General features: G+C 38.0%; 1 protein-coding gene across 1 annotated transcript in view; it reads left to right on the top strand.

The window, feature by feature from the left end:
• ENAH (ENAH actin regulator) overlaps window positions 1-12,465 on the top strand; it is a gene marked incomplete at its 5' end in the record, with an annotated part of 152,320 nt that overhangs the window by 73,331 nt on the left and 66,524 nt on the right. The window contains 1 exon segment of the mRNA XM_082865237.1: window positions 5,674-5,839. Within this exon segment, the coding sequence (XP_082721363.1) occupies window positions 5,674-5,839 (166 nt within the window).

The raw sequence follows: 12,465 nt of genomic DNA, 5'->3' as shown, positions 1-12,465 counted from the left end.
GTAGTATAGCAGAGGTTATTGTATAGACCTTGATAACTTACTGCAGACTAGGCTCTGTCATTCGAAGATAAATGACTTTCTCCTTTTCAAAGATGATGAATACATTTTTATATGTATGTAAAAATAAATTAATTGGGACCATGACTTCCAGTAGTGACATCCTTTATAGCATGTCGCATACTACTTTGGGAGTATCAGTAAAATGCTAGGTGACATAATTTTTCTCTTGCCTTTGGTGCTTAAAGCCCTCTAGTGGCTTCCCAATGCACTTGGAGTAAAATCCTAACTCCTTCCTGTGGCTCAGATATTACCTCCGCAGAGAGTCCTCCTGGTGGAAAAATTAATGAATGCTATGGGAGGAGGGAGCAATTAATTCTGGCTCTGGGGACCCCACAAAGACTTAACAGAAGGAATGGTATTTGATCCAGATCTTGATGATCCAATTCTTGAGTAGGATTTTGTTAAATGAAATTATGTACTGAACGAGAATGTAAACAGTGCCTACTCTGTGCCTAGGCACTGCATATTCATGCTTTCTTTGCCAAGTAATGGTTACTTTGAAAGGAAGTTGCTATTTTCAAAGACTTGGCTTTATTGCAATCTCAGTAAACAGCATAGACATGAATAGCCAAGGGATCCTTACTCTGCTTAAATACCAGGAACCATTTCATTCACAGGTAACCTATAAAAATAAAATTGGGCCAGCATTTTCTACCGTCATATATACCTGTTCAGGAAATTTGACTATATTTAGAAATGAATTTTTACAAAGCCACAAAATTGGATTGTAGTGTCATGGTTTTTATTTTTTTTAAAAAAAAATCAGCTGTCTTTAGCCTTCTAATGCCATATTTCATTTTTTAAAAAAACAAAATTAACATCAGGAAAATGAGGTATAATCAATTACATATACCATTTGCATTTGGTCATAAAATGAAATTTTTGTTTATAACTAATTTACTGCCTGATCTTCACAAAAGTACAGCTCAGTAATTTACTAATTTAATCTTTTATGTACTTCCTTTACTGACTCAGAATGTTGAAGGCTTACTAGGTATTCATTTTGAGCCTTGTTATAATTCAGGTAGAATGATAATATAAAGATTATAAAATTTTTGTCTTTTTTGCTGTGCTTGTTTAGATCTTTATTTTCTTTAATTTTTTCCCCTTTTTGACTCTTCAATAGCTGTGGTTCTTAAATCTTGCCTTCCTTCCATGTTACTTTTCCCTGAAAAACTGCACATATGTGAATTTCTGAAATTTCGTCATTTCAGAAATTCACTCATTGACTTTCTCATCTAAAAATCCTCCTAGATAAAGTTGGAAATTCTTACCAGAAGAACCTCTAGCTGACCTGTCACTGCTCTGGTGCTTGTATAGACACCAACGTACAGGCAGTTCTGTTGTGACTCAGGCCAGTCATATAGTCATACATATAAAGCAGGCAGGCTCATAAGTATTTCACTGGGCCAGGGAGAAATGGAAGAAAAAAAAAAGTGGGCAATGTAGAGAATTGTATGGAAAGCTAATTATTATATTTATAGTAGATTACATTGTATTTATTTTGAGATTTTTAAGTTCCAAAATATCTTCATTTTAGTTAAGTTATGGTGGTCCCCTACCTTACCCTGAAATCTCCTACCTGGCAAGTAGGCCAAAATACTGTCAACCCTGTTCTGTACTGATTCATCCAGTCGGTCTTTGAAGTTTATGGGTTTGTGAAATCCAAAACTGGGTACCACTAGCTTATTTTGTGCATACCTGTAATTTGGAGTTGGTATATTGAGTGGGAGTTTTCTTCTCAAATCAACAGTCTGTTCTCTCTTTTTTTTATTTTTTTGCTGTACGTGGGCCTCTCACTGTTGTGGCCTTTCCCGTTGTGGAGCACAGGCTCCGGATGCGCAGGCTCAGTGGCCATGGCTCATGGGCCCAGCCGCTCCGCGGCATGTGGGATCTTCCCGGACCGGGGCACGAACCCGTGTCCCCTGCATCGGCAGGTGGACTCTCAACCACTGCGCCACCAGGGAAGCCCTGTTCTCTTATTTTTTTGATACAAACTGGGTGTCCAACAATTCAACTGAATTCAAGCACTGACTTTCTGGAATTAGTACAAGATGCCATAGGTTGAGGGCTCAGTCCCACAAGACTGCTCCCGCTTAGACCTGGCTGCTATCAACTGAAAAAAAAAAAATACAACCTGACAGTAGTGAGTTAAGTAGTGAGTAAGTTTTATCTGGGGCCAAATGGGAACTATAGCCTGGGAGACAGCTTCTCAGAAAGCTCTGGGGAACTGTTCGAAAAGATAAGGGGGAGGTCAGTATCTATGTGATTTTGGCGAAGGAGGATCAATCAAGCCACATTTTGGCAGAAGGTTGCTGCTAGTCACGAGGAGCAGATGTCTCTGTTAATGATTTTAGTGCTTTTCTAGATGTGAGAAGATGCAAGAAATTGGGCTCATAAAGTCTTCTGAAAATATCTAACTGTCTGAAGGCCTCTTCTGCCAGTTTTCCCCAGAGCACAGAGTGCCTCATTCCTGATCTCCGCCCCGAACTCCTTTCAGGGGGTGTTGAAGGTCAGCGACTCCAGTGGCTTAGTGAGAACCAGATGGGAAGTGACAGTTTTTAGTTGGCATTGCCAGTGGGGTACTTAGGTTACCCACACTTAGGCCCGGCTGACTACAAATTCGGGGGTTCCCAAGACTCCCCTTCAGGCTCAGTAATGTGTTAAAATGATTCCCAGAACTCAGGAAGGTGTTTTACTTACCATTACTGGTTTATCATAAAGGATACAACTCAGAAACAGCCAGGTGGAAGAGATGTATAGGGCAAGGAATAGAGAGCTTCTAGGCTCTCTCTAGGCATGCCACCCAACCAGCACCTGGATGTGAGCTCGATTGGGTGTTTTTACGGAGATTTCATCATGTAGGAATGATTGATTAAATCATTGGCCATTGTGAGTGAGACCAGTCTCCGGCCCTTCTCTTCTCCCCAGAGGTGGGGAAGGGGTGAGACTGAACATTTCTACCCTCTGATCTTGGCTTTGTATGGAAGCCTAGAGTAATCTCATTAGCATACCAAAGACACTCTTACTGCTCAGGAGATGCCAAGGGTTTTAGGAGCTCTGTTCCAGGAACCTGACAAAGACCAAATACATTTTGTCATACCATAGGATGTGTGTCTCTAGTTGAGGAGAGGTCCTCAGGTGTGTGGAAAGGAATGGAAAGACTTGGCTTGGTCGCTAAGAGCCCACTGGACAGTGCCATTCCTTCCTGGCTGGGCCTTGATGTGGCTTCTCTGAGTGCCGGATGCCTGGTAGAACTACAGGGTTGTTTGGGTCTTAGCTTGTATCTTCACAGCTTGCTGCATAACCCGCGTGGCTCTGACTATACCTCCAGTAACACTTCAGCTCTTACCCACATCTTATTTTTTTCTTCCCTTTAACCTTGACTTCTCTGGGTGCTTCTTGGTTTTGTTTAGAGTTAGATTTGTATCCTTAACATCTCAGTTTGAAGATTTCTTTTCATCTTCATTAGAAAACTAATCAACCAATTGGCCTTTCTTGGCTACCTTGATACGTTCATTTAGAGGTGTCTTTGTTTCTGTGGTTATAGCGAAATTGAAGTGACTAGACATTTGCTTGCTGACTAAGTGGTTTATATATATCTTGAATAATTAAGCATTAGTCAGAGCTGTTCAGTTAACTCGGTGCTTCGGTAATTTGGAATGTCTCCGGCATCCCACTGTAGAGCAATGAGGAAGAAAAAGGTGGAGGAGAAAGTTGGGACATTTTATTTAACTCTCCTGGTTTTAGATTTCTGGTGTATCTTTTTTTTTTTTTTTTTTGAGGCATGGAATAACCTGATTTACAAAATAGGGGTTCAGCTACTGCTTTAACTTCTATGATCCCAGTGGAACTTCTTGAAGAGACATTATTTCTTGAACCTTGGGGAAACATCGTGTATGTCCAAAAACATTAATTTTCGAACTGGAAAATACTGTTCTGCATTAATTTACAGATTTGTTTATTGAGTTGTTATTTACAGTTAGTTAGTAAATTTGTTTCTTGGATTGTATGCTGTAAGAGGCACTTTGCCTTAGCTTGTTTCTTTCTATAGGGTTATGTAAATTTTGTCCCTTAACAAGTATTTTTGTTGTGAGCAGTTGAAGAGATTTCAACTGCTGTGCTGACAAAGGCTCTTTAATCAAGCTTTTAAAAATAATTCAAGCTTTAGTCATTGCCTCGTTTTTACTCCCAGAACTAATTTACTAAAAAAAATTCGGTGCAGCATAAAAATTTAGACAGTACCACTGGGTTTATTTCAGTGTTTGTGCTGCACAGGTATTGTTACAAGTTTTTGTAAGATTCAGCTAATGGAAAATTACAAGCATTTATAACCCCACTGTTCTGGGTGGGTTTATTGCCCGGTGCTGTGACCTCTTTAGGTGTCATCAGTCACACAACAAGTCTAGTAAAGCACAGACATATACTGTTGAGAGATGGGCCAGAAGTGTGGGTAAGCAGGGAGGGCATGAAAGCGACTGTTTCCCGGGATGTTGGGGAAGGACCCACATGATTTACTGTTTAAAATCTTGAAGGCTAAAATTGGTGGAATGAGCAGTGCTTTCGTTAAAAGATGGGGTTGGATGAGCTACTTAGCATCTCCATTAACAGCTGCTTAAGCAAGCATCAAGATAAGTCTTCTATATGGAGATTGAGTCATTTTAATTCGGTTAATAGTCAGCATGGAGTTAATATACCTGTTCTGTAGTTCACTTTTGGTATTTCATTTTTAAAAAATAACATATGGTATAAAATAAAGTAAAGTTCCAGTCAGTCTTTTTTGCCCAGTATTATTTTGGAATATATTTGAAAGATGAAACTATTGCTTAATATAGAATTAAGATCATCTCTACATTTTATTTATTCATGTATCTCAGTTTCACTTGGTAACAAATAATTGAGATGAAGCTGAGATTTAAAGATTCTATCATGGAGTTGGTCTTCTTTTCTTCAATATTTATTTGTGAAGCTTAGAATTTAACATCTAGAAGAATCCTTAGAAATCATCTTATTTTACTTCTTCATTTTTAAGTGAAGAAATTTGAAACATAAGATGTTATCTTGCCTGAGTAGAGAGTCAGGGACTGACTGTCTCAGTCACTGGGCTGTCCATTGATTGCTAGTGACCACTCCATATCTCAAGGGGCAGAAGAGCCTAGCAGAATTTGTTATATAGACCTTGAAGCAAGCCTGATGATAAAAGTAATTTTGCCAGTAAAGAGAGGTAATCACAAACAGTTCACCAATATTATAAATATATGTATACAGTTAAATAATGATTAATTTATATTTGTAGTTATATTCAGTTGAATGAGTGTATTAGATCCTCAGATTTAGAAGAAAATGTTTCTTCTATCTAAGTGCTCTTTGTGGATCCTGATCTCTTTCTGGTCCCTCATTACAGTTCATTTTTTGGTCTATCTTCCCCATCAGACTCTACCCGTAAGAGCAGGAAGCCTCTGTCTTCATTGTTTCTGTTTCTAGCACCCAGTAAAGCACTAATTGTTGACCAACTGCTCGGTTAGCTAACTCTGGTTTATATGGCTATGTGGGAAGCTTAGCATATTTTAATTCTCTTAAAAGTTTGCTTTTCTTCCCCCCCCCCCACCCCAGTGAACAGAGTATCTGTCAGGCAAGAGCTGCTGTGATGGTTTACGATGATGCCAATAAAAAGTGGGTGCCAGCTGGTGGTTCAACCGGGTTCAGCAGAGTTCATATATATCATCATACAGGCAACAACACATTCAGAGTGGTGGGCAGGAAGATTCAGGACCATCAGGTAAGGGTCTATTAAATTCTTAACGTTATCTAGTATTACACAAGGACTTGATACATTCAGTACTTTAAAATTATAGACAAAAGAGTTTCTATGGGACAAAGGATATAGGTTTGCCTTCCCACCCTCTCCACCTTTTATAAAGCCTGAATTTAGATGAGGATTTAGAACTAATTGTTCAAGAATATAAATCTGAGTTTTTCAGTTATGAATATTCTTTAGATGCTTTGACCTTCAAACTAGCTAGGTTTTGGAATCCAAAGTAAATTTAAGACAAACTAAAATGTGAAATACACTTAAGTAGCAGAGTGTGTTTAAGGAATTCATTTCCCACCAAAGGTACGGGGTTTGGGATTATAGGAAAGAGTTCAAAATGTAAGTAGTTTCATAAAATATTGTTAAATTCATATACGATAGAAAAATTGTAGGTATTAAGGTTGCCGGAATAGTTAGGCTTTTGTAATTCATGTCTGCCATGACAACTAAGCTTTTACTGATTCCCTGCTCTGGATTTCTTAGAAAGGTGACTGGATTATCTGATTACTCGGAGTTCTTGAGCCTTAACAGATCAGGAGCAGTAGATAGAGGAGAATACAAATAGGGTCTTGCTAGCATTAAGTACATGCTAATAGCAGTGAGGACTTCTATAAAGAACAGATTTACAAAATACTTTTTTTTGGCTCTGGTAAGATGGTAAAATCAACCAATGTTAAACATATGCAGGGAAAATGTAACACATTTCCAGCTGAGTTCTTACCCTGCATTTCCACTAGGAGACAGGGTGGTGTAGTGTGGGGTGGCCAGATGCTGCAGCAGCCCTGTGTTTTGGGATGGAGATTATGAACTGGTAGTATCCAGGGACTTAGGTTTTGTGGCCTGTGAGAGGCTGGGCTTTGAAACCAGTATCTCTGCATAAAGCTGAGCCTCTTCAAGGGGCTGCACACCATAAAAAGAGGACTTAGAAAAATCCTCCGAATCAGCACAGGTAGGCAGAGGAGTTTGTTTCTGTCTGAGCTGGTTTAGGAGCTCCTCTGAAAAATGGGAACCTCCAACTTCACTTACACAGCTCCAGTCAAGAAATTAACCAATACTGGTTGCAGGCCAGTGAAACTCCTAGGGCACCTGGCAAAAACAAATGCATTGCTCCCCTGGAGAGGAACTTCTAAAGACCTGAATCAGTTTGCCGAAAGGCAGGTCACTGAATTTAGCAAGTGTAACTATTAGGACTAACTGTCCCAGCCTGCCCTCTGTCCTCTCAGGCTCCCTTCTCTTTCCTGTGCCCTCGCCCCCTACCCTGTTCTTTCTCCTCCCTAGCCTCCCTCCTTTTGCTCTCTGTGCCTGTTGCTCAGCCCTTCTCTGGTCTCCAGTCTCTGTACCAAGAACCCTCTCTCCCTGGGGGGTATCCAGGTTGTTCTGAGTACTTTCTCTCCCCTTTGTCTTTCCTCCAGCAAAGTGTCCCAGCGGTGAGTTAGGCCAGAGACAAATTGAATACTTCCTAAGATGCTACTATAGAGAAAAACTGGAAACTGGACGACTAGAACTTTGTAGAAATTATCAAACATTTTAAACACAACATTCCAAACTAGTAGCTGTAAAATAAATTTTTGGTAAATTTAGTGAATTGGTCATTTGATAACACTGATGAACAAACCTAAAAGTATCTAAATATTGGCAAAAAATAAAATGAATATTTAAAAATAATTGGATCAAATCATTATTTGTAAACTTGAAATGAATATAATGTTATATGTCAGTTATACCTCAACTGAAAAAAAAATTAGAAATCTGTGTAAGTCAGGAAATTTCCATATGAAATACTGAAATTTTTATTCATAAGAGAAGTAAACTATCCTATGACTTCCAGTTTTGACAAATGGAGTGTTTCTTAAAATACTGGCAATTTAAAAACACACTTCTAAATAATTTGTGACACTAAGATGAAATCATTATGAAGATTAGAAAATGTTTAAAAATTAAGAAAAACCAACCTGGATCTGAGTGACAAGATATTACATATAGAAACCTGTGGGATGTCTAAGTTGTCCGTAGATGGACCACCCACCCCCTGTCCCCCCGTTTATTCTCATATCTGCGAATCTTGTTTCTGTTTTGTCATGTTTGTTTGTTTGTTTTGTTTTTTAGATGCCTCATGTAAGTGAAATCATAGCGTATTTGTCTTTCTTTGTCTGACTTTTTCAGCATGATACCCTCTAGGTAGATGGACAAATCTTAATGGTATATAATAAGCAAACCCAAAACAGCAGAAGGAAATACTAAAAATAAAAGAAAAAATAACTAATAAATAGAAATTATTAACACAAAAGCTGCTTCCCTGAATAAATTGACAGAATCAAACAAAAAAATTAAGTTATAAATAAATAATATTAGGGTTGGAAAGAGATATCACTATAGTTATAGTAAGGAAATAAATTATAATATTATGAACAGCTTTACACTAATAAATGGGCCATTTTGTAGAAAAATATAATTTACCACACCTGGCAGAAAAGTATAGAAACATAATAGACCTCAGTCATAAAATGTATCAGTAGTTAATAATCTACCCCCAAAATTAAGAAAAAAAGGAGGGCATCCAGAACATTTATAAACAAAATCTAAAAACCTTCAAGCTATTACCTGTTTTATGCAAACGGTTCTAAAGAAGAGTGTTTTATGAGGCTAGTATAATTTTGATATCTGAGACATAGAAGAGCCATTTGAGAGAGGAAACGTATACGCATGTTTCACTTAAGAACATTGATATAGATATAAAAGTCCTCAATAAGATATTAGCTGACCAAATGCAACAATGTGTTTGGGGAAAAAAAAAGACCACCAACTTGACCAAATAGGATTTTTCTCTTTATCTCAGTAATGTTAAGGATAGTTTAACATTAGATAACCTATTAATTTGCTAGGAGAAAACCTGTAAGAAACAAGAGTCTCAGAAAAAGCATTGATAAAATTAAAATCCATACATAATAATCCTCAGCATGTTTGGCATAGAAATGAGTTTTCTTAAGCTGATAAGGATGAATTATATAATCATGTAGCAAACATCTTACAAGATAGTTCAGTGTTGGAAGGATTTCCATTAAACTCAGGAATAAGTTTGAGGATTTCAACTTTAATCATCTTCATTTAGTATTGCAGAAGAGGTAACCTAGTAATGTGAAGATGAAGAAATAGAAGCAATAAGGATTGAAAAGGAAGAAACAGAACTGACCTTATTCACTGATGATATAATTGTCTACGTAAAAAATTCCCAAGAGTATCTGCAGATAAAATATTAGAACTAATAAGATTGTTCAGCAAGGTTGCTGGATATAACATCAGTATATAAAAATCAGTAGCATTTGAGCTTCCCTGGTGGCGCAGCGGTTGAGAGTCTGCCTGCCAATGCAGGGGACACGGGTTTGAGCCCTGGTATGGGAAGATCCCACATGCCGCAGAGTGACTGGGCCCGTGAGCCACAACTACTGAGCCTGCGCGTCTAGAGCCTGTGCTCCGCAACAAGAGAGGCCACGATAGTGAGAGGCCCGCACACCGCAATGAAGAGTGGCCCCCGCTTGCTGCAACTAGAGAAAGCCCTCGCACAGAAACGAAGACCCAACACAGCCAAAAATAAATAATAAAAATAAATAAGTTAATAATAAAAAAAATCAGTAGCATTTTTCTAGAACTAACGATAAGCAAATTGAAAATATAATTTTATACAGATACTGCTTAAAGTAACAAAAATGATAAAGTACCTAAGAATAAATCTAATAAATAATTGGTTTCTTTTCATTCCAGAGTACCTTTTTTCATTTCTTAATGGTTATCAGTCTGTTATTAGTAGAAACATATTAGTATAATTCATTAAACAACATCTAAACTTTCTGTACTAAGAGCCATTAAAAACAATGACCCACCATTTATTTGTAAAATTGAGTATGTACGAATTATATACATATATATGAAAAGCTACCATTTTTCTCCTTAATACTTGAGTGCTTATTATGTTCTAGGCATTGTAGTTAGGTTTTATATAGATAATAATTCCTGACCTTGAAGAACAATGAAGTAAAGAAATGGGATATTATGCATATAAGGAAAACAGCACAGTTAGTTGTTTCATTTATGACAAATCATTGTACAGTGAGGGCATAAAAGAATGATCACTTTGTTGAGAAGATGGGGAAGAGGGTTGTGGATGACTTCATAGACAAGATAAGCTATTGAGCCACGTCAGAAGGAAGTATAGATGTTTACATGCACAGTTTAATCTGTTATGATCAGGCTAAAAATGGATGATGTGCGTAGGATGGAAATCACTAATCTAGATGCAAGCTCATTGGGTTTGAAGTATTAGGATTATGAAGAAGTCCAAACCTGATAACATCCTTAGTGGACATCCAATAAACAGTTATTATTAAATGAAGGTATATGCATCCCCCTTGACTTTGAAAGCTTTTTGAGATTATACAGCTTTTTTTTTTTTTTTTTTTTTTCTCCCAGTATCGGGCCTCTTACCATTGTGGCCTCTCCTGTTGCGGAGCACAGGCTCCAGACGCGCAGGCTCAGCGGCCATGGCTCACGGGTCTAGCCGCTCCGCAGCATGTGGGATCTTTCTGGACCGGGGCACGAACCCGTGTCCCCTGCATCAGCAGGCGTACTCTCAACCACTGCGCCACCAGGGAAGCCCCGAGATTATACAGCTTTGTCAATCCTTGAAAGTTAGAATCGAGTGAAATAATTTGTTCACATTTTAAAATTTCTATATTGGAAAAAGTGAACTAATGATTTAGATAATTCTCTTTTGATTCCAGTAATATTTTCCTCAACTTTTTCTAATATTCCGTCACTGAACAAGTTGAAAAAGTGAACATAACTATCTTTTTTTGCCTGCCCTTTTAATCTATTTGCCAAGCAGGGATATATATAGATTTGCCTTAAAATTTGGTTTATAATTTTCTGGTAATGTTAAATTCTAGCTTTGGGTTTCTAGTAGCTAAGGGTTTGTGACCTCCCCACCCCCCAGCCCAATATGTATAGAAATCATATGGTAAGAGGCGATCATATCTTTTTAATTATAGCAAAAATAACAAAATTTACTGTTTTAACCATTTTTACTGCATAGTTCAGTGACATTAAATACATTCATATTGTTGTGCTGCAACCATCACTGCTATTCATCTCCAGAACTTTTTCATCCTCCCAAACTGAAACTCTGAACCCTTTAAACAGTAATTTTCCATTTCCCTCTACCCATAACCCCTGGCAACCTCCATTTTCCATTCTATTTTTATGAATTTTACTGTTCTAGGCATTTCAAATAATTGGAATCATACAATATTTGACCTTTTATATCTGGCTTATTTCACTTAGCATAACATCTTTAAGTGATTATATTTTAAAAATTATTGTCAAGTTTGGGTATTGGTGGATGAGGTAATTTAGATAGAGCCTCTCTCTGTGAACCAAAACAGTTGGACAGAATATTTAAAAGAAAAGTCTATTTGGAGAGCTTACATGGCAATGAAGAATTATGGGTCCATGACCTAAAAGCAGAAAGAACCAGAGAAGTGAGCCCAACTTGGGACGTATGTTTACCTGGAACCACATATCAGTTTTGAAAGAGGGGACTGAGTAGCTGAACAGAGCTTTTGGAAGATCCCTGGGACTAGTAGAACAAAAATTATAAGTTAGGGCCTGCTAATGAGGGGAGGGTTGTCTTGGTAATCCCTCAGGCCATGATTTGGGACCCAGAAGCCCCATACCCTGGGGAAGAAGTTTGACTCATCAGTAGACTGGCATTTACAGGAACTGATACTCAGCCTCTAATGACATTTTAATCACTTTTGGATTAAGGTAATTTGAGATTGTTAGTTTCCCTAGCTGCTTGTCAGAAACAAATGTAAATCTTCCCTGGAAAAATAGAACATCATTGTAGGCCTCAAAATTTCCATATAGTTGTCCATAGACAATGTCTGGCATTCAGTCAAAATAACCAGAATGCGACGAGACAAGAGGAACAGTAATAGAACAGACCCACTGGGAATCCAGTTAATGGGATTACCAGAAATTGACTTTAAAATAACTGTGCTTAGGGCTTCCCTGGTGGCGCAGTGGTTGAGAGTCCGCCTGCCGATGCAGGGGACATGGGTTCATGCCCCGGTCCGGGAGGATCCCACATGCCGCAGAGCGGCTGGGCCTGCGCCTCTGGAGCCTGTGCTCCGCAATGGGAGAGGCCACAACAGTAAGAGGCCCGCGTACCGCAAAAAAAAAAATAAAATAAAATAACTGTGCTTAATATATTCAAGGAAATAAAAGATAAGATTGAGAATTTCAGTAGAGAACTGGAAGCTTTTTTGAAAAAAGAGCCAAATGGAAATGTTGGAATTGAAAAATAAAATAACTGCTATTAACAACTCAGTGATGGGTTCTACAACAAATTAGAACCCACTAAAAAGAATTAGTACACTGGATATAAGTCAGAAGAAAATATTCAGTCCGAAGCTGTGATGTTCTGAGAGAGAAAAATATGGACATACGAAAAAGCTTAAGAGACATAGGAAATACAGTAAAAAAGTATAAGGTATACACATATGTTATTGGAGTCCCAGAGGAGAGGAGAGAATGGGGCA

The sequence above is a fragment of the Leucopleurus acutus genome, assembly GCF_964270905.1.
Source record: "Leucopleurus acutus genome assembly, chromosome: 2".
NCBI classification, from domain to species: domain Eukaryota; kingdom Metazoa; phylum Chordata; class Mammalia; order Artiodactyla; family Delphinidae; genus Leucopleurus; species Leucopleurus acutus.
This window is presented reverse-complemented; position numbering and strand designations above follow the sequence as displayed.